Source organism: Stegostoma tigrinum, chromosome 25, assembly GCF_030684315.1.
Source record: "Stegostoma tigrinum isolate sSteTig4 chromosome 25, sSteTig4.hap1, whole genome shotgun sequence".
Classification (NCBI taxonomy): domain Eukaryota; kingdom Metazoa; phylum Chordata; class Chondrichthyes; order Orectolobiformes; family Stegostomatidae; genus Stegostoma; species Stegostoma tigrinum.
In genome coordinates this window covers 24684207-24707149 of record NC_081378.1, presented here as the reverse complement: position 1 = coordinate 24707149, position 22943 = coordinate 24684207, and the positions used below count along the sequence as shown (strand labels likewise).

At 37.9% G+C, this 22943-nt stretch overlaps 1 protein-coding gene across 4 annotated transcripts in view; it reads right to left on the bottom strand.

The window, feature by feature from the left end:
• LOC125463218 (tyrosine-protein phosphatase non-receptor type 12-like) overlaps positions 1–22943 on the bottom strand; it is a 117847-nt gene that overhangs the window by 35625 nt on the left and 59279 nt on the right. For all 4 annotated transcript variants that reach the window (XM_059654579.1, XM_059654581.1, XM_059654580.1 and 1 more), the window contains exons 5-12: positions 21656–21694; positions 20771–20842; positions 17349–17408; positions 16798–16940; positions 14434–14500; positions 12864–12941; positions 10659–10748; positions 9320–9405 (exon numbers count right to left, since the gene is read on the bottom strand). In XM_059654579.1, the coding sequence (XP_059510562.1) occupies positions 9320–9405; positions 10659–10748; positions 12864–12941; positions 14434–14500; positions 16798–16940; positions 17349–17408; positions 20771–20842; positions 21656–21694 (635 nt within the window). The remainder of the gene's footprint in view (positions 1–9319; positions 9406–10658; positions 10749–12863; positions 12942–14433; positions 14501–16797; positions 16941–17348; positions 17409–20770; positions 20843–21655; positions 21695–22943) is intronic.

Here is a 22943-nt window from a genome sequence, read left to right as displayed (position 1 = left end):
GAAAATTTACGTTCAGTTCACACCATTTGGGCTGTGAGAAACGAACCAACACGCAATACAAAAACAAGTATTCAACCAAAATGATCAGATAGTTAAAAATTTCATCAGTAAACAGCACTAAGCCAAATGTAAAAACGATAACAGAAGTGAAACTTTGAACGTTTTTGTCTAATATCCAACTCAATATCGACCTCTCACTCCAACTGACAAAGCTACAGGTGATGCTGCCATCCTGCCTGGAATCAAAAATTAAAAGTATGGTACTCCTAAAATATCAACAGAAAATCTGCCTTGTTATTGGAAAGTGGGACAGCTTTCTGGGTTACATACATGGCAACAGTTCTTACAACAGCAACGAAATGCAGCAAATGAAACAACCAGTGGACATTCACTGCCAAGCCAACACTGTCTGTTCTGGCTCAACCATTTCTAGATCAGATCGATGACAGCTGAATAACTAAAACAAAAACCTCCATGTGATATACGAGTCATGATTTCCTGGGCAGCCATAATTCTGCCACAAGGATACCCACGTGCCTGGGGCACGAAGATTGACACTATGATCTTTGTAGGGTGGCTATTAGGAAGTACACTAAAAGTGGCAAGCAGAAATGAAATTATTTAGCATTTAATTATTTAGCAGCTCAAAACAATTTATTAAGCTTATATATGCTAACTTTAAATAGTAGCAGCATTAATGTGTTATTTGATTTGCTTCTTCAGTATATTCTATTTGTCTGCCCATTAAATTTGATTGCCACTTTATAAAGTTACAGAAAATATGACAGCAGGGCATAAACACTGTTCACTCCCTGCACATGCTAGGAATTTACTTTGATATCAGACAAGTGAAAACACTTTCTGGTTTATTCAGAAACATAGAGCTCAATATGGAGTCCAGAGATGTTAAAAGCAGGGGTAAAGAGGGACCCAACATTTAAGTGGAGAATGTCTTTTGGCGGATGCTAGTCTGAATGGAATCATAATTGCATGGTTTTTCACGTTCCACTGTTAGAGTTTTGAAAATATTACTGATTGTGATTATGTCCATATCCAAGACCCCAAATGAAAGATGCACCTTTCAGTTGCATACTACTGAATGAAGAGATGTACATAACTTTTACAAGCAGCACATGCTGTTTACAGAATCAAATGATTAGCCTTTATAACTGTTCCGAGAAGCATAATGGGGCTCATAATGGAAATGGTTGTAGGTTACAGAGGAGACAAGGCTATTGTCTCTTTCCAGCAATTTATGCAAGAGATCCAGCATCACAGATTTACAAACTAAGCTTCAACTTAATGTAGAAAATGCAATTAAGTGAAATAGAAACCCATTAAGTTACTCCTTAGATCTCATTCCATCTATTTCTCCCCAACTGGAAAATGACCACCTTTATCAGTATGTGCTACAATGCTATTCCTCAATCATGTCACCATCATGAATCCAAATTATCTTTCTGGGAATTTTCAATACCTCTCCTTCAACAGTATAACTGATAAACTGAAAGTGTGGAATTTTTAAAACTGTTGGCATTTTTAGGAATTCACCAGAAAAGCTTTAATGCTATTGAAACCCCTCATGTGAACTTCAGCGCACCTAGACTATAAGCAAAGTCTGCAGGTCTTTGAATGCAAGTCTGAAATTATCATTAAAAACAAACAAAAAAAAATCACCCCAAGTGCCAAACGATCACCTTGACTACATGTTACAAACTTCAATTCCAAGGCAGTAAGTCAAGATCTGCATAATCTGTCTAACATTTCCATCCATCTGAAGCTGTCATTGGAAATTGCGATATATATAATCTAATCAGGATAGCCATGAAACTAAAATGACATTGGAAATAAAAAACAATTAACTTTGCTTGCATTTGATGGAGTGAAGTCAAAAGGGACAGGAGGAAAAAAAACTAGCTAAAGAAAAGGCAGAGAAACAAATAAAAATGGGAAAAAGAATATAAATGCGCATATAATGTGGTGTAACAAATAGCAATGTAATTGAAATAAGCCAAGTTAAAACATGTGCAAAATAATATGGATACTAGAAATTTGAAATTACAATGCTGGAGAAACTCAGCAGGTCTAGAGTTAAACAGAACTCTTACTTCAAGTTGGACATAAACTGAAAAGGATTGGAAAATTATTACTTATGCTGTAAACAGAGGGACAGGAGAAACATATGGAACACTTTGAAAGGGTGCTCAGAGCCAAAGGCAAAAAAGGTTGCAAATGATAGTGAAGATAAAGATGTAAAAAGACATGTAAATGAAGTTGTGAAAAGGAGAAAAATGGGTCCACTCTGCTGACAGCGGTCAAAAGGACCAAGTTTGTAGGTGGGTTGGTGCATAACGAAAATTGAGTATACAAAAGGTGATGCTCTGAAGTTGTGGAATTCAATATTAAGTCTTCGAGGCTACAAAGTGCCTAAGTAGAAAATGATATTGGGGTTTCTCCAGCTGGACTTCAAGGAAACACCGAAGCAGGCTAAAGAAAGGAATGCTTGCATGGGAACTTAGTACTTGTTTAAAATGTCAAAGGTTGGAGTCATTCTAAACCAAAGTGTTGGCATTGCACAAAGCAGTCATCCAGGCTGTGGTTTTGCTGCCCTGATGTAAAGGGTATCACATTGTGAGCCGCAAATGCAGTAGAATAGATTAGAAGTACAAGCAAAACTCCACTTCAACTGGATCGTGTGTCTGGAACCTTGGACAGTGAGGAAAGAAATGGTCAATTGGCAAGTATTACATCTACTGTGACTGCAAAGGTAGGTGCCATGGGGATTAAGGAAGTGATAAGTGTGATAGACGAATGGAGATGTGTCAAAAAGGGGGCAGAACAAGCACAAACAACCAGGGCAGAGCAAGATAGGGAGAGTCACAATCCTCAGTTCAGAGTCTCCTTGTCCACTGATGTTGCCAGACTTGCTGCGTTTCTCCATCACTGTGTTTGCATTGTCAAGGTACGACAGCCAATTTCCAAGCAGATTTTGGAGGCATAAATATGAAGCCACATCATCTTGCAAGATCACAAATAAAAATGTGGATGATGTGAGTCTTTTTATAATCCAAACCTTCTGTAATCCAAACTATTAAATAATACATAATTCTATTTGGAGTGCAAAGTGTCCTAAGTAAACAGTACAACCGTTAATAGTCTGAATTGATCTATAGAGGCTCAATAAACAAGCAATTGATGTTGTGTCAGAGTAAATTAGCAAATTCAAATGAAAATCACAAATGGTCGGAAAACCAGAAAATGCTGGCAATACACTTGTAATTAAATCTAAAGAGAAAAAAGGCTAAAGCTTTTGTCAAAACACTCAAATCAAAAGCTGCGAGGTGGTAAAAGGAAATATTAAAAATCCACAAATCAAGAAAAGGATTAGCAGAGAAACAGATGTTGAATCAGTTCCTGAATTAAAAGCAAGTCGTTTTGAGTTCTTTTAAAGTATCTCACGAATAAGTCGCAAATTTTTATTACTTAGGAATACACCCTTCACTGCCAGATATTGCTGTATTTGGAACCATATGGGAATTCACATCTATGGAGTTCATACCTTTCCTCCACATTGTGTTGTTCAATTTACAAGTTTTAGGCTATCAGATGCGTAAAACCTAAAATTTACACTCATACAACCTAGTCTTTAGAAGACAATTTTCTCGACAAAAGGATATTACTCACCTCATTAAGTCAAGCACAAAATCTCTCAAAGACCACAGCTAAATATATTTGCTTTGAATAGATTATGGCATGTATAAACTGTGCGGTGCTGTATGTTAGATGTTTTATGCACTTAGATCATTAACAACTAGTATAGTATCTGAGCTGAAAGCAATTAGTTTTTTGATTGGTTAGTTCCAGTTTTCTTCTCTGAAGCAAATCAGAAATTTCTTGCCATTTTACAGGCTTTCCAAGTCAAATGCTAATATTCATTTCAGGAAAGTCAAGTAATTGAAATATGGTTGAAACAAAAGTAATCTTAATTTTTTGAGATGATTAACAGAAAATAAAATGTAAGTCTCCTGCTCACGTTTCCATGTTTCTAATGGCTTCTCAAAAATCTCTTAAATCTGGTGCAAAATACTCACGTGCAAACATCAAGCTAATATCAGACTCAACTACCTTTCTTAACTATCTCTCCTTGACCAAGTGTCTGAATAAAGTACTGAAATGCATTGCTTACACTCCAATGTGATACCAAAAGAAGTCTGAAAACATTTTCCAGCACAACTGGTCAAGAGAATCAGAAACATATTAAGAAGTTCAATGTATTAAATGTCTTTAAATAGATCAACATTATTAAACTCAGTAGCTCAGAAGCACTTGATTGAAACATTATAGCTTCACATGTTGTATTGACTGAACACTAACTGAGAAATCAAAATAACATTCTTTATGAGATGCTTGGAAATATGAAAAAACCTGATGGGGTGCTTTAACAGAAGTTAATCCTTAGCATTTTGTACTCAAAAGGTTAGAAATCGTTGGATTCTAGAAACTTGGCAGGGAATCCAAACTGAATATTTTTTAATTATATAAAATCAGTCATATAATGTTAGAGGCTATTAAAACATATAAAGTTCAAATAAATTGAGATGACAATGACAATTTCTAAATTTTAAACAGCAAGAAATTTTTAAACGAGAGTGGAAGACTCTTTAGAATAAGTTTCTCATTAAAATTTAAAGTGTTGTGGTCTGTGCTTGAATTCTGCTGGTTTCCTGCATCCTGTTCAATTTTGTCACTACTTTAACTTTTTGCTGCTTCATTCAGCCATCAAATCTGATGCACAAAGTTGCGTGAATGCTCCAGCAACACGATCCCATTAACGCTGTCTTCAATCAACCTCAATGTATTGACAGTATTAGCACTGCTCTTAAGAACTGTAATTACCCCCATCTCCAATCATGCATTCTTTAAACTAACTGAGAGAATGTTGGACATTTTAACAGCAGTAACTTGAAAGCAGTTTGCCTTGCATGTACAAGTGCATTCATAGATGGGAAAATGACTAGTCAGACCAGAGTAAACCAGACTTACTGTTAAAGTGGACAACAATATCATGAGATTTTCCATTTACTGAGAGAAACAGGTTTATTTGGATTGTTTAAAAACATTTTCTCATATTCCGACAGATCACAAAGTTAATTAACCCATTATTACATTTTTCACTTTTTGGCTATAGGGAAATTTCATGTAGGTAGTTGGGGGTGGATACTGTGTCACTGTAAAAACATCCTAATTGCTCCCCGTTCAAATTTCTGTAGGCTTACTTCATGGTCTTTTATTACTAGAATCAAACGTAAGTGGCAACATGGCCCACTAACAGTGTGCTACTACCATTTTCAGAAGGACTAGGAAAACGTCTGGACTTGGAAAAATCGCACAGGATCAAGCAAGTATTTTGCTAGGTTCACTGGGAGACAGACCAAACTGTTGAGGGAAGTGGTCAAAGGGAACTCAAGCTTCTGTCAATACCAGAAGAAGGGTAGTCACTGGCAGCAAGCCAAGAGGGAACTTGAGCTGCTACCAATGGGTGAAGAAGCCAGTGGCAACTTGCAGCCTGAGCCTCCTTGGTGAATTCTGTGAGAGACACTTTGGTAAGGTTCCAAGTACCAAGTGGGGACTTGGGAGCTTACCAAAGAAATATCACAGACAGAATTCACTAAGGGAGGTTCAGGCTGTAAGCTGCCACTGGTTACTCAGACTTGAGCAACAAGACAACAAAAATGGCAGGCCAATTCAAAGGATAAGACCATTTAACAAAGAGACAGGAAGTTGAATTCTGTACACATTTTGTTTTAACTTGTATGTGAAAACAAAGAGTGTCTGAAGACTTAATGGTACTGGTTTTCTGCAGCACCAAATGGGAGCAAGACTTTGTGGTTCTAAGGAGTCTGGTGGATCTTGAGAACCCAGCTGAGACGAGCTATGAAGAACTGTGTCAAGTGTGAGAAAGTAGTTTTTGACAAAAGCCACTGGTGAATTTTTATAAACTGGTTCAACAGGAAGCAAAGTGCATTGTGTAAGGCAGCCACAAAGTAGGCAAAGTGGAACACTGTGCATTCAGAGGATTCCTCCAGGGAGTCAAACGTGACTCAATTTGTGGCCTGCGACATGCACACATTCAATGGAAGCTACTCACAAAGTGTCCTAGATTTCAAGGCAGCTTTTGAAATGGTTACCTCAGTGAAGGTGGCAGCCAGCAAAGGTATCAGTGTCTGGGTGCATTAAGTAGTGGAGGCTCAGTAGAGTGTAGTACCAAACAGAGAATGCCAAAGTGGCAGGTTGCACCAGAAGGAGTCACGTTTTGGACTTGAAGGCCAGTAGCAGAAATATCAGAAAATGGGGCTTATTGCCCAAAATTGCCAGTTAGAATGCCAACAAGAAAGTCAGAGTTATACAGCAAGGAAACAGACTTCAGTCCAACTCAACCATGCTGACCAGATATCCTAAACTGATCTAGTCCCATTTGCCAGCATATGGCCCATACCTCTCTAAACGCTTCCTATTCAAATGCCTTTCAAATGTTATGAATATTTCTGCCTCCCCTATTGCCACTGACAGCTCATTCCATACATGCACCACCCTGTACCTGAAAAGATCGCCCCTAAGGTCCCTTTTAAATTTGTGCCGTCTTGTTTTAGACACCCCTACCCTGGGGGGAAAAAAAACCCTTTTTCACCCTAAGTATGTTCCTCATGATTTTATAAACCTGAGGTCACTCCTCGGCCTCCGATGCTCCAGGGAAACTAGCCCCAGTCTATTCAGCCTCTCCCTATAGCTCAAACCCTCCAGTCCTAGCAACATCCTTGTAAATCTTATTGGAATGCTTTCAAGTTCACAACATCCTTCCTATAGCAAGGATATCAGAACTGAAAGTAATATTCCAAAAGTGGCCTAACCCATGTCCTGTACTGCCACAACATGACATCCCAACTCCTACACTCAATGCACTAAAACAATAAAGGCAAGAATGCCAAACACCTGCTTCACCAGCCTGACTACCTGAGACTCTACTTTCAAGGAACTATGTACCTGCACCCCCAGATCTCTGTTCAACAACATTCCCCAGGGCCCTACCATTAATTGTGCAAGTCCTACCCTGTTTGCCTTCCCAAAATGCAAAACCTTACATTTACCTAAATTAAACTCCATCTGCCACTCTTCAGCCCATCAGCATCATCTGATCAAGGTTCCACTGTATTCTGAAATAACCTTCTTCACTGTCCACTGCTCCATCTATTTTGGTGTCATTTGCAAACTCACTAACCATACCTCCAGTAGTCACAGCAAAATCATTTACGTACAATTGATGTTAGGGCAGCAGAGTGGCTCAACAGTTAGCACTGCTGCCTCACAATGTCAGAAACCCAGGTCCAATTCCACCCTCAGGCAACTATCTGTGTGGAGTCAGCACATTCTCCCCGTATCTGCGTGGGTTTCCTCTGGATGCTCCTGTTTCCTCACACAGTGCAAAGATGTGCTGGCTAGGTGGACTGTCCATGCGAAATTGTTCATACTGTTCAGGGATGTGTAGCTTAGGTGGGCTATCGGGGGTTGGGTCTGGGTGGGATGCTCCAAAAGGTCAGCGTGGTCTTGTTGGGTTGTAAGGATTCTATGATGATGAAGAACTGAAAAGGAAACAACCAAGGACACAACAGCAAGTGCACGCTGCCAGCCAAGGAGTAGACAGGGATTCAGCTGAATCTGCAGAAGTAGAGGCCAAGAGTCGGCAGTTAAACATTTTATCAGTATGCAGTGAACCCGCTCATTTCTGGGGTCTTCCCAAATTAGGTAGCAAGACAGTAAAGATGGAAGTGGGCATGGGAGCAGTAATCTCTCAATCCCCACTCAGAAGTTAGGGGCACTACCATTCAAGCTTGCCAAGATTACGCAACTGACATATATGGAACAAGTGGCACCGATGGGATATGTATTAGTCAGTGTACATTTAAGGGATCAGTGTGCAGAACTGCTGCTATACGTACTAAAAAGCAGCTACCTGGCATTATTTGAATGACCCTGGTTACAAAAATTAAGCTTGAATTGTGGTGTGGTTAATAGGCTGGCAAACTCAAACGTGAGTTAACAACAGATCCTGGCCAAGCTCTGTGTAAATATGTCTTCAAAGGAACTCTAGGATGAACGAAAGGAGTCAAAATTAAAATACAACCAAAACCAGAAGCTTATCGGAACAGTCTGAAGGTACACGCAGTATCCTTTGCCACGTGGTCTAAAGCAGAGATGGAAGCCAAAGGGCTGGTGATCTGGGAACACTGGGACCAGCAACCACCAGTACATGGGACACTCCAATCAACACAGTTTTAAAAGCCAATAATGTAGTCAAGATTCAGGGTGACTGTCAGCATCCTGGGTGCACAATATCCACTTCCATACCATCATCTACAATATTGACAGAGGGGACTTTTCCCTCTACAATCAGCTGCCATTTGGTGTCATATCAGCACAGCTCTATTCAAGGGTGCCATGGACAAAATTGTGGATTGTCAGGAGTCCAGGGTTATCTAGACAATATTTTGGTCACTGGCTCCTCCAAAAGAGACGTATTTGAGAAACCTAGAAGGGACACTTAAAAAGCATTGCCTGTAAGTAAAAGGAAGAAATGTAAGTATTTTAGCGACTCCACTAAGTACTTGGGCCAAGATGACAGAGGCCATCATGATGGCTCACACACCAGAGAATATGTTTCGCACGTGTTTTCACGTTGTGATATCTGTCACAAATTTCACAAATATTTTAAATATACTTGGTGCATTCTATGAATTCTTGTATGCCCTTGCTCTTTTCCACCACAGCAATATATCTGGTTTAACTTTCCTGTGCATGTCTCTGCTTTTCTGAATCTGGCCATTTTTGTAGTCATGCTCCCATTTCTATCCCTTAAACTCAATTATTTCCATCTTTGTTAAGTACTTTTAAGCGCAACTTGTCAATTTTTTTTGAAAACTGAATTGCATGCAGAGTTGTATATGCTCAACTTAAAACCCAACATTTATAGCAAAAATGGAATACTGAGGCTGCACCATATGGTTTCAATTCAAAAGATCCACACAGAACATTAACAATGTTTCAGACATGAAGCATCAGAATGTCATTGCATAGCTCAGTTAAAATCAGGTGCTAATGTGGAGGCAAAAATGCAACTTAAACATCCCACAGACCTAAACAACGGGAATTCTGCAAATTATTTATTGGTACAATGCCTTCAAACTTTCACTGTTTCAACTACAGAGTTAAAGTTATCTGGTTCTAAACAGTTATGTTAGCTAACACAAAATTGAAATTAAATTACCTTCGTATTCGTGGTGGCTTTGGTGGTGGTGAATCAGATTTGTCCGGAAGCGAAGAAATGGTTGTATTTTCAGAACTAATGTCATCCTGTTATAAAAGCAGTTTAAGTTGTAACGATCATAAAAGACTTTTGATGCACTAACATTCGACATTTTCATTTTCTAACAAAGCTGAATAAAATCATTCCACTTGCAGAACACATCCTGGAATCGAAGAGGCAGTTCGACAGTAGTTAACTAGAGCACAGTAAATAGGAACGGAGAGCAAGTTGCAGATATGTGAAAGGCACCCAAGGTTGAGGCACATGCACAGGTATGCTTTCTGTACAAAGCATTTTGTCATATGTACATACAAATCTATATTTGCCCAGGCCCCAAAATTTTGATCATCCAAACTTTTCAAGCTAAATGAAAATGTCATCTGAAAGGGCTGCTCCCAGATCCTAGGCCTTGTCAAAAAAAAAATCAAGGCACATAGCTTTTCACTGCAGAAAAAAAAATTCAGCTATGAAATCCTGAAAAATGAATGGGTGTAACTAAATGGAGAAGTACATGAAGTTTACAGTTAAAGTGTTAGAGATTAACAAGACATCCTGGATTAATGACCACTGATATCAATTCAGTTTCTGCAATATCTGCCATGCCATTTGCCACAGTTATGTAATTAGAACACCCCACAAGGCTGCACAAAATACCAAATTAAAATGTATTTATTGTTTAATGGTGTGAAATTGATAGGCCTAAAGTACTATCAATAAGCCAACAGCATACAACTGTAAAACAAAATTATGTCCCTGCTGGTTTTATGATATCATTATAATTCAAGAAAAAAAAACAGGAAAAGCATCTGCTGAGTATAATTAAAAAGAGCTACATTTCCTGCCACGGAAGTATTTTTTCCAGATTCTCAGTTCCTCTCAGTTCTCTACTTTTTAAAAAAAAGAGTATCATGTCAAAGTCACAGGTACTGCTCATGACCACATTTCACTGCACAAGAGGAAACAGATTTTCCGGAAAATAGCATCCAACCATCTGTGTGTTAAATTTTTGAAGGATATATTTAGGATCAATCCATTTTACTGGGTTTTTTTTTCCCGTAAATGCAAAACCACAACATTTTCTCCAAATAGTCAAATAATTAATATTCATTGCTACCATTCACAAGTTATCAGCATTGAAGTAACCTGATAAACAAAAAGTGTGTTGCAACAGTATAACTGTAGTACTAAACCACTTAATTGACATTTTTTCAAGGAAAGTGATCTCATTCTTCAACGACCGAAAAATGAAATGTTTATCATGGACACTTTTCAAGTAAATTATCTATAAATGGTTACTTACAGTGTCAGAAAGACTTTCAGTGCACTGACTCCTTTGTAGTTCCTTTTCAAATATCTGAGCTATTGCACGGTGAACAAGCTCATATTGCTCCTGGAAAACATAGGAACATCAGGAATATGAGCAGTAGGCCACTCAGCTCCTCAAGGCACCTCAGACATTCAACTAGATCATGGTTGACCTACTACCTAAATGACATTTTCCTACATTATCCCTATAACTTGACAACTTTAATACATAGAAATTTAGTAATCTCCATGTCCGATTTTAGCTGATGAGCTATGGAATGACATTCTGATATCAAGGGTCGTTAACCCAGGATGTCTTGTTAATCTCTAACAAGAGCCATAAACTTCAATTACTTGCCCATTCATTTTCCAGGATTTCATTGCTAAATTTCTAGGTTATCAAAAAAAAAATCAGCTCTCTCCTCATGTCTGAATGTTTGGGCCTCCAAAGTCCTCAGGCATTTAAAATCTGCATTTAAAAAATTGTCAGGGTTAGCAGCGTGTTTTGGTTATGATGCTTCTGTGCAAAGTTTCTTAGAATTTCCTATCAAATTAACACCCAATGTTTTGCTCCTACAGCAATATGCCAGGGATACTGGAAATCTCAAATAAAATCAGAAAATTCTGTAATTGCACAGGTTGATAAGAATTCAACTTTTCCCCTTCAGAGCTGCCCAGCTGACTATTTCTCATATTTCCTGGTTCTATTTTTGGTTCTTTTCCATTTTAAATACTGTGCAAAATATTTTTGCAGTATTAAAAGGCATCTTTCAGACTCAATCTGTTTTTTTAAATATATCCACAAACGTACAGAGCCATCATTCAAGAGACATCACCAGAAACTATATATAGTGGCGTCCTTCATGACGTGAACTTAAGTTGTATAAGTGTTCCTTGCTAAAACCTAGTCTCATGTGCATTACAAAAGTCAAATAAAGTTCAAAGACGTGCCTGCGATAACTCAGGATATCCCAAAACACGCTATCCCAAAGAAGAACATTTAAAGTGCAGTTTATTACTACAATTCAAGAACAAGATTTACAACTTAATTATGCAAAAATCTTAGGCATTTTACAGAATTTAATTTTTAACCTAAGTTTTATTTTAAAATGCTATGCATTTATGGAAGAATATAAATAACTATTTTTATCTATTAAAGGATGTTCATCTTGAAAAGATCTGACTTGTCCAAAGTTCAACATTTTATATTATTTCGGCTACTTGAAAATTTATTTACACAGATGTCACAATTAGTTACAACAGCAGAATTATTGGAACACTGGGCCAGATTTTCCAATAGTCACATAACAGCATCTGGAAGGTACAGGAGAGTTGTACATGGGAGCCGCATGCAATTAGTGTGGCAGATTCCAAAGGAATTGCCCAGGAAACTGAAGATTCCACTGATTAATTTCCATATGCCTGGAACCGTCCAAAAATATCCGACGTATTTGGAGAACAATCCCACTGTTAAGTAAATAGTGAGTCAGGAAGTTAAGACTATCAAATACCTAGTAACTATTCGTGACTAGTAAAATATTCAACTAACACCTAATATAACCCATACACACTGAACTGCACCCTTCTTCCTGCAGTCACAAACCCACATACCCATCTAACTCCAGGATTCGACCCACACCCCCGCCGAAAACTCCATTACGTAACTTGCTTTACTTCACCTTACCTCATCTTATCTTGCATCCAGGCACCCTAAGTTCATGCTTACAATATGTATCGACCCATTCACAGAAGCTATCAAAGTGGCAATCTGTGATGTCGAACTTATAAGTTACAGAAAATGGCAGCTAACCACTGTGTAAAAAGAGAACATGGTTTGCTTTCCCAATTGTTCTGCAGCATGGGCTTTGATCAGAATCTCTTGTCAGTTAAGCATTATTCATTACATCTAAAAACAGCAGTGGCCATCTGCATCTCCTCAGAAAATTCAGTCTACTATACTTAATGTTATATTGCAAAATGTCAAGTTGTTACATGCTAAGCAAGATCTTTGAAGACTAGAACAACAAATCTAATCAAGTGCAATGAAGAAATTGCTCGAGAATATGGCACTGAAGAAAGCTCAGTTTCATTAACATTCATTGATCAAACTACATTTACCTCATGTTTAATGGGGCAAGAAGCCCAAACTGCCAAGATGCACGAGATAATAAATAAAATTAAATATCACGTACAAACCTACCTTTGTTTGGACTGCAGAATGTCTTTGTGTTCTCATTTCTTGAATCAAATTAAACACACTGAACTCCTCCGGAATTTTCTAGGAAAAGAAACATTTTGGCAAAATGAGAATTGTAAATTGTTAAAACTAAATCACTCGTTGCAGATTGTTCAGCCAGGGAGACATTAAACGCCATCTATCCTGTCAAGGTCCTAAAGAATTTTATGTTCCAATTAGATTACACCTTACTCTAAATTCCAAGAAGGTAGAGCTAATTTCTTTTCATTTAACAATTCTCTCATCTGAAACAAATCTCCTGAACCTCTCAATTTGCTGTCAGCAAAATAAGTCCTTTAAGTAAGGCGACCAAAACTGTGCCAATTCTTCATACAACTGTACAATTATGTATGAATTGTATAATTTCAAATAAGATCTTGAAGAGATGCGTCTGCCATCCTTGCACAATATTTTTGACCAGATTGCTAATTCAAAAATCTAGCCATCGAACACAGCAAATTTTCCATAGCATGCCTTAGGAATGTGCAGGCAAGACTGTGTATTTCAAGTGATAGTTTAAATGTCACAAAAATTCACCACTTTTAAAATGCATTACTACTATTTGTACTCGAAATGGAAGCCATGTAACATTAAAATTACGACGTGTGTAATTTATTACTCCATTCAGATAGTTCCTAAACTGAAAGCAAATACAAAAATTGACCAAACAAACCATAAAATCATGTTTGAAGAAATCCCAAAATGTATCCACAAAAGTATCTTACAACAAAAAAGTCAATGAACTGTGTATCAATTTATTAACCCACTGTGCATCTTGACAATATGTGCAAGAGGGAGGCAGAAGCTTTTCTCATTGTTCAAGCCTCCTCTCAAATCCATAACCATGTTTTTAAAGGATAGGAATATTTCCCTATGTTTACAGCTACCTAGGAATCTGTTCACACTTTGGAATGCTCACAGACTTCCTCGTACTGTAGCTAATTCCATCATCTAATCCTTAAAAAATATGCCCATACTCATCTAATTTGACAATTGCCCAAAATTTCCCCAGCTGAACACAATAATATTGTTGAATATTTGTCATACATGGATGGACTATCTTGTGGTGTAGCAATAATGTCCTTATCCCCAGCCTGGGTCACCTGGGATAAAGTCCCACCTGCTCCAGAGTTGCAAAACAACATCTCTGAACAGGCTGATTAGAAAAACAGGTTAGATGAAATTTCTAATCAATCTAGCATATGTTTTTAAAAAACTAAACATAGTTTAGAAGCAATTCAGGCATTTAGTTTATTTGTGCAGATTTGGCTTTTAAATATTAAAGATAAAAATATTTAACTGCTGTTGGATAAACAAAATTAAATATTAACCCAAAAGGCTCAATCCAAAAGTTAGTTAAATAAATATCTTATTACATAGTGGAAGACCCTGAAAATCACAGCCAACTAGTAAACTGTGCTTAAGAACTGAATATTTCCAAATATAGACCAAGTGTTGACTATTTCTCTGCTTATTTGTTTAAGCTTTGCAGGTTTTGAGGGCAAAAAAAAAACTTGAGAAACAGATGACTCACCCCAGCTTTCAGCAAATTCCAGGTATAGTCAATTGCACATATGGCTCCAGTTCTTCCACATCCAGCACTGTAAGCATATAATTTCAGGAAATGACTCATTTTTGTCTTCCTCTGTCAAAACAACAGGAACTCTAACATCATGTTGTGAAACATTAAGTCGACTGCTTGGAATACAACTAACATTTTTTGGTAGGTTAAGCTCAAAGTCCTTGCATCTGCTTGGTTCAAATCCTACGCTAAATTAGAACTCAATTTCTAGCCAGTCTAACCATGTTTCACTAACGTTTAGCAGAAGAATGTGACTTTTCTGAGAATTAGCAAGAATAACATGGAAAGCAAAGGTGTACAAAGGAAGTCTACCAAATCAATGCATTTTCCTTAACTCATTTACAACTTTTGACATGAATATTTTTCTTGTGTCCAGTTCCACAGGTTACCACATTTCATCTCACCCCAAATCTATTTAGGCCATCCCCAACTGCAATTTATCTTGCTTCATGCATTCCAACACCTGGAACGAATGGATTAGTTTTTTTTTAAATTATAAACTGTCCAATCTCTGGCACAATTGCTTAGCACGTTCAACTGTTAACTGCAAGGTTGGCGGTTTGAAACTACCCAAGGATGAAAAGCTTGCTAGCGGGCTTGTAGTGTGGTGATAATGTCCCTACCTCTGAGTCAGGAGGCCCTGGTTCAAAATGTCACCTGCTCCAGAAGTCTACAGTCACATCACTGAACAGGTTGACTAGAAAAACAAACAACTCCTTTGACGACTTACATATTCAAACAAATCATAATCCTATTCTCTATCCAACTGCCAACTTCATTCACTCAAACTCTCTCAATGTGATAGAAGAGAGCAATAGGCAGTGAGTTTTCTTGTTAATGGTCTACCCCTTATCCTGCCTTTGCACTTTTGGACCCACCAACCAGCAGACATATCTTAAATTACATCCACCCTGTCATGTCCCAAGACATTTGCAAGTATTGAGATGCTAATAAAGACAGACCCCTCAAACCTCTACAAAACGGTCTTGCCAACCCAGGGATTAATCTAGTGAGCCTCTATTAAACTCCCACAACAGTAAATATATTTTTCTTTCAATAAGGAGATTAAACTGCACTTAATACACCAGGTAAGGCTCTATATAACTGCACTAAGTCACTTTTACTCCTGCATTTAAAACTCCCTTGCAATGAAGGCCAACATGCTACTGGCATCCCTCAACTAACTTCTAAATGACTCGAACACATTATGTTGGACACCAGAACTTCTCAACCTCTCAACGTTTTCTACCAAAGTAAAAAACTTCACTCATTTACGATATATTCTTCCTGCCATGTTCTAGTCCATTCACTTTGCCTATCCAAGAACTTTTGACATTTCCTTGCACTTTTATCATAATTTACAAAGGAAAATAGAGCAAGTAGGAGTAGATCATTCAGACCTTCAAGCCTGCTCTGTCATTCAATACAATCATTGCTAATGTGATAATCTCTGACATGACCATAAGACTACTCAGACCCCTCGCTATCAGGATTGCCTACAAACCAACAACCACCCTATGATAGGTACTGCCGAATTTATAAGGATCCCATACCCACAAATCAATAAAACCAACGTCGCATACAACATGCCATGCAAGGGCTGTGAGAAATATTTCATAGGCCAAACTTGAAGAAAACTGACAATAAAGGGATGCACGAACACCAGCTATCCACCAACAGACCACAACCAGTTCTCAATGTCCGTGTGTTTTGATACCAAAAAAGGACAAATTCGACTGGGACAACACATCTATAATAGCACAAGCCAAACAGACAACAGGGAATTGTTGGAGACCTGACTTTCCAACCAGGACTCTATCAACAAATAGATTGAACTGGGCCCAAAATACAAACCGCTGAAAAATAGAACCGGAAGTGATGCCAACCACCCCAGCAAGCCAAAGCATATAAACAAGCTGGACAGAACACCAACGCTTCACCAGAGGTGTACTGACAATGTTACCCAGGAGGGTGACAAAATGTCTTCTATCAAACACACCTGCATGGCAAGCAAGTCTACAACCTGAATAGCCTCCTTCTGCTTGTACTTATGGTCTTAAACTTTTAAATTAACCACACCTAGTTTGGTGATGACTATTAGCCAACAAATCTGTACAGCTCTGCTTAAACCTGTAGCATATTATAGTACGTGACTGGTTAACTGTACAGGCAATAAACAGAAACATGAAATTCTTCAAATCCTCTAATGTTTAAACACGTAAATTTATAAATAGAATTTAAGTATAAATTATTTCCCAATTCAACTTTTTGTTACATTTCAGATCTGAAGAATAAAAGCAAATTCTTTTTCTATACCTGCAGTGGATACAAATGGGAACATCCTCATGCTCTTGGTATTCTCGCATCAAACTGATCATATCCAAAATAGAATCAAATGAAGATGGAACATCGTGATCAGGCCAATTTATGTAATGGAATTGATATATTCTCCGAGATTCCTGGGCATGAAAACAATAAATGAACATTTAATTATCTCCTACTTGCCAAAAGCTAAATTACGTTTATAACTGGCATGGAGAAGATTGACCAAAGGATGAACTTTGATCTATCATTTTTTTTCCATTAAAAGAACATACACACTCTTGTGACCAATATGGCTTACAACTTACGCATTGACGATAAAGGTCCAAGTTTTGCCGGATCAGAACATTTCACAATGTTTACTTCTTTAGGCTTAAGACCCCACTTTCATCCTTTTCCCTTACCTTTCAGTTCAAAAGCACTTTTGCTCTGATGATGATCTCATTTTTTTAAAAAATAGAACCATCAGTAATATATAAATTTACCAAAATATTAAATTATCCCAAAAGTTAAGCTAGAATCATTTACATTGGACCATAACTCACATTCTGGAATTCCACTAAGAGAGTCCTTATGAAATAGTCACTTCTTGATTGTTCTGCTTCCTGGAAGAGCAACAGAAACAAAATTCATTAAGCATCAGGACTGAAACGTTTATAGGATCGTGGATTCTGCAGTTGCAGCAAATGATTGGAAGAAAGTGTGCAATGAATGACATACATGAAAATGTTGAGTCACAATGTTACTTCCTGTCCAACTCCGTCAGATCCAAGTGTTTTCACATCTCTTACCCAGATTTTACAGCTATCTCAATAATTGAAACTCCACAAGCTCAAACACAATGCATATCAACTACTGGCCACAAAGCCCCAACTCCATCAAGTTGTACTCTCACTTCCTTTCAACAACAAAACCAGTTTACAAACAAAAATCATTCTGCAGAACAAAACCATATTCAAGCAGACCATCCCTCCATTCTCCTTCAACATCAAATGCAAAAGGTGTGGTGCATCTCCAGTCTAAATTAGACTGGGACCTTCTCCTTTACCACCCCGCCCATTACCACTCCTGATTACATAATTTTCCCTTGTTAGTTCACATACACAGACAGCAAAATGCCTCTAATAACGAGAAAAAACAATTTTAAATGAAGTTTACAATGAAAGCTATCAGTCCTGAAAATCGTATCTATAGTGAGCATAGAGGCGGCACAGTGGCTCAGTGGTTAGCACTGATGCTTCACTGCACAAGGGACCCAGGTTCGGTTCCACCTCGGGCGACTATCTGTTTGGAGTTTACACATTCTCCCCGTGTCTGCATGGGTTTCCTCCCGCAGTCCAAAGACGTGCAGGGCAGGTGGATTGGCCATGCTAAATTGCCCGTAGCGTTCAGGGACAGACAGCTTAGGTGGGTTAGAGTGGGCTAGATCTGGGTGGGATGCCCAGAGGGTCTGTGTGGACTTGAGTGGGCCGACTGGCCTGTTTCCACACTGTAGGGATTCTATGATTTCTATACTACAAATTGGGGTTTAGATATTGTGAGCGTAAAATCTTAGGCAATGGTACACTTTAACAGACATCTATGCACCATGTAGTTAGTCTACTTTAATTAATGAGTCATCTCTTGCTCTTCAGCTAAGGAATAAACACCAGCGTGAGAGAGACTATGGAATAAACTCAGATTTGATTTGTCAAATTTACGAATGAAAAGGCAACAAGTGCCGTTTGGGAATTTTACATCATATAAAGATCTAACCTATGCATCCTGAGATACATTAAAATAAAAAGACAATATAAACATTGAGAAATGCTTCTATATTTCTGGAGATAATCACTAATAAAATAAAATAGATCCAGCAATAAATTCAGATTAATTCATCAGACAGTGGTATTCACGACCACATGGAATATTTGAAGCAAACAGTCCATATGCATGCAAAAGAAAGACAGGTAAGCACATGGAGTAAACTTAGAAGAATCAATTAGCAGAATTAGATGCACTTGGAAGAGACAAGGTTTACATGGAACATTATCAGAAATGACCAGGAAGGCTTATTTTTGTACTGTATATTTTTATATTAAAAAGGACATCTATCCATAACATTAATATATTATATGACCTGAATTATTGGATGCCACTGGCAAAGTCATACCTACTGTCCATTTCCAACTCCTCCTCAACTATTACAATGTTGCAGAACTATTGCCTTCAATTTACAACATGGCATATCTTCTTACGAATTAACAAGAAACTAAAAGTCACCCACTTAGTGCAGATTGGGCAAAGAACAGTCCTAAATCATGGAAAAACTGAACCAATTTCATATTTGTTAAAATGGGAATGGAAGATTTGAGTTATAAAATAGACTAAACAGGCTAGGACTTTCTTCACTGGAGCATAGGAGGTTGAGGGGTGACCTTAGAGGTTTATAAATTCATGAGGGGTATAGATGAGGTGAGTCGCAAGGGTATTGCCCCTAGGGTTGGGGAGATCAAGCCTCCAACCTTTATTGTCTTTGTTGCAAGGTATCACTCCTGCCACTGAGACTGCACTGACTAGTTTCACGAGGGCTCCTTTGTACCATAGCTAGATACTGCCTTAATATCTCACCTCAAGCATTAAACTTGTTTGTTCACATTCAGACCAAAATTACATTAACTCAAATAGCTTTGACAGAGCATAAATCACCTTGCTGATGAGCAAGTGTCAACACTTTCCTTCAATTTGCAAATGACTAGCAGTTGGTTGGGTTGGAATTACTGCAGATTTTGTGGATAGAACATACCTTGCAATTTTTCCATATTGCAATCAATGTTGCTAAGGGCAGCTTTTCATTTCCAGATTTTATTACTTTAAAAAAATGAGTGAGATTTGTAGTCTTGTTCTCTAAATTATCAGTTCAAGTAGACACCAACATTCAAAATCTATAAATACAAGCTCAGTAGAACACTATTAGATTCAACAATTTAACAGTGCACAATTAACACAATGAGTACAGCAGCAGCACACAATGTCCAGTTGCATATCAATTTCTGCATCATAACCCGACGCTTGGACAAAAACATTTTTATAATGTTAGGTTTTGTAGCAAATAATAGCAGAAAGCAACTGCCATCTGTGAATATAAGAGCTGCTAAGTTAAAGTTCATTCTCACTCAAGGCAATCAAAATCCATCATTACAATGGTTGGAAGTAATACAATTTCTGAAAAAATGAAAACAAAGTAAATAATCCTCAATTTCTCCTCTTAAGGAAAAACAAGATTAGAAAATACCACCAACTATGGTAAACTCTAAATGTAGAATTTTCAGGTGACTTGAAGTTGTGTTGTGGCATTGTCCTTGAAATTCTAATGATTTAGACAATAAAAGTATTACACTGCAACTTTTAGATCGATCATGAGAATATAATTGTATGGAATTCATAATAAACTAAAACAATTCAAACAGGGTAAGTGAGGAAGCTTGATAAATCATTGAAAAATCTAAATACTGCAATCCCCTCAATGGCTTTGGTAACAAAGTTGGAAGCAAAACAAAATTCAGCACATCCACCAGGATTCTAGCTGTGTAGATCATCCAGTCCAATGCTGGAAAGTGGGGATACCAAGCAAGACCAGCACTAAACTTAACTCCAATGCCCATTTATATGTCTGACTGATAACCATGTAGAAGCTCAAACATTTAAGATTGACCAATTATTCAGGCCGACTGAGAACAGTCATGAAAATATACTTCAATCGTGTGTAATATTTTTAATTTGGAGGAACTGGGATATCAATCATATTGGTAAATGCAGAGAAGTCAATGTAAGATCAATAATTATCTGGCAAGTAGTTTAAAATTAAAATGAAGTAATGCCCATATCAGTTTCCCCAAGAAAAGATTCATCACCTAAACATTAGCCAATGACATACTATTACTCCCCCCTCCTCAAAACACGAATCATACATAGCAAGAGTACTCACACAAGTAATCTGAAATTCTCCAAGGTGGAGAACTCCATCCCCATGCAGCGGCCAGTAGCGTTCACACTTTTTCTAGAGAGAAGTATGCATGTTAAAACTATCAGTGTACATTTATTCACTCCTTAATGTAGCTTTTAAATCAACACAAGAAAACAAATTGTCCTCAAAAACCTAACTTACATTGACATTTATTGCACACATTGCTTGTTGCAAACTACATGTCACTAGATTGATACTTGTTCTACAATAATTTATAAAAGCTTATTTAAAATTAGACAATAAGAGAGAAATCCATCTATAAAGTCACACTTTTGCTTTCTTAAAAAGTTTGAATATAACGTAAGCAAACTAATATACATGTAGGTCAGCACTCAACTAAGCTGCCTCCATTTAACGTCCCTACCTGTTGTGACTATACTTTTGCTGCCAAGTCAATTGAGCTATATAATTTTTAGCCTGTGTAGGGGTTCCTCATTAGTTACTCGTTGATCTCTCTTCAAATAAAGAGTACTTAAAATTAATGACAACAAGCTGTGCAGCAAGCTCAGTAGTTTGCAACCTCAAAGAAAAGGGATTAGCTATCATCCGAGAACCTAGATGAATGTGCAATATTGCAGCCCAACAGCTCAAAAACACTTATTCCCTTTTAGTAATTTTCACAGGCCTAAACAGGAATGTAGAAAACATGCTTACACTGAAGCAAAATTGTACTACATCTTGAGTTGTTTTTTTTTAAAACACATCTCAGAAAGTGTACAAACAAATAAAAGGTGTGTAAAGAAGTTTTAAACAAGGCACGAGACTGCTGCACAGTTACCGTCATGTTATTTACAAAGACAGATTTAAAAACACACAGAACATGACAAGTAAAACAACAAAACTCACTCTCCCCATTTCAAACTCACGGCAAGCCATGACAATGATCTGGAAACAAAAAAAAGGTTAAAAGGTTAGTTGACTGGCTCACCAAGTGAAGTAGATTTATAATTGGACATGAAGCCTGTACGACAGGTGCAAAGTACACCGGTAAAAGTAACGCTTCAAGACCTTCTAAAGATAGTTCTTTACTGTAGAATGGAAATGGAATGGGATGAACATGTGTGCAGTTGTTGGCGCCGCATTATGGGAAGAACGTGGGTACCTTGGAGAGCGTGTGCAGTGGCGATTCAAGGGATTTCTTCAAGAGTGAAAAACTTCAGTTGAGGAGACAGACTTGGGGAGGTTGGGACTGTTCTCCTGCAGCAGCTGGGAGGAAATGTGAAGCAGGTTCTCAGAATCAAGGGTGGGCTGGGCGGAGCGGATAGGGAGAGGCTGTTTCCGCTCATGTGGAGGGTAGAACAGGAATATAAGGGCAAAGCATAGGTGTGTGTGGGGATGAGATTTATTCACATAGCAAGTAATTGGAGGGTGCATGCCCTGCCTTGGGGCATGACGGAGGGCAGTGAATGATTGTTAAGTAGGTATGGTACACATGCTGGGGATGGATTGGCATTGGATGGTGATGCTGTTTGGGGAGGTAGTGCAGGGGCAATGGGCTAGTTGACGTCATCGCAATTCTGGTATTTGAGATTCAATTTAACATGAGCACGAGCTCAAATCATGCAAATTTTCTACAATATTGTATTTCAATACTTTTTTTAAACCAGATATTTAACTTCAAATAACAAAACTCCAAACCTGCACATTTGAGTAAAGCTTAAAAAGGCAGAAGCTCAGGGGGTTGATTTGTTTACTTAGCTGGATAGCTGGGGTACAATGCCAATAACATGGGTTAAATTCTTTCACAAGCTGAGGCTACTATGAAGGATTCTCCTTCTTAAGCTCTCTCCTTACTTGAGGCACAGTGTCCTTCAAGTCAAAAGCTAAATGATAGCAAAAATCAAAATGTTCTTATTTGTTGTTCGTTAATTCTCAAAAGGACAAAATGCATTGTTCTACCTCTGGTGTTACAAGAACGGAGGTACATCAATTACACTCAAAAGAATGTTCCTGATTCAAACATAAAATAACTCCACAAACAGTGCATTATTCAAACATTTCAGTACAAATTGGTTATGGCTCTGGAATTTTGTACATAAATACAAAAACAGAACAGTTACTCTGTAATAATAAAATGTGAGGCTGGATGAACACAGCAGGCCAAGCAGCATCTCAGGAGCACAAAAGCTGATGA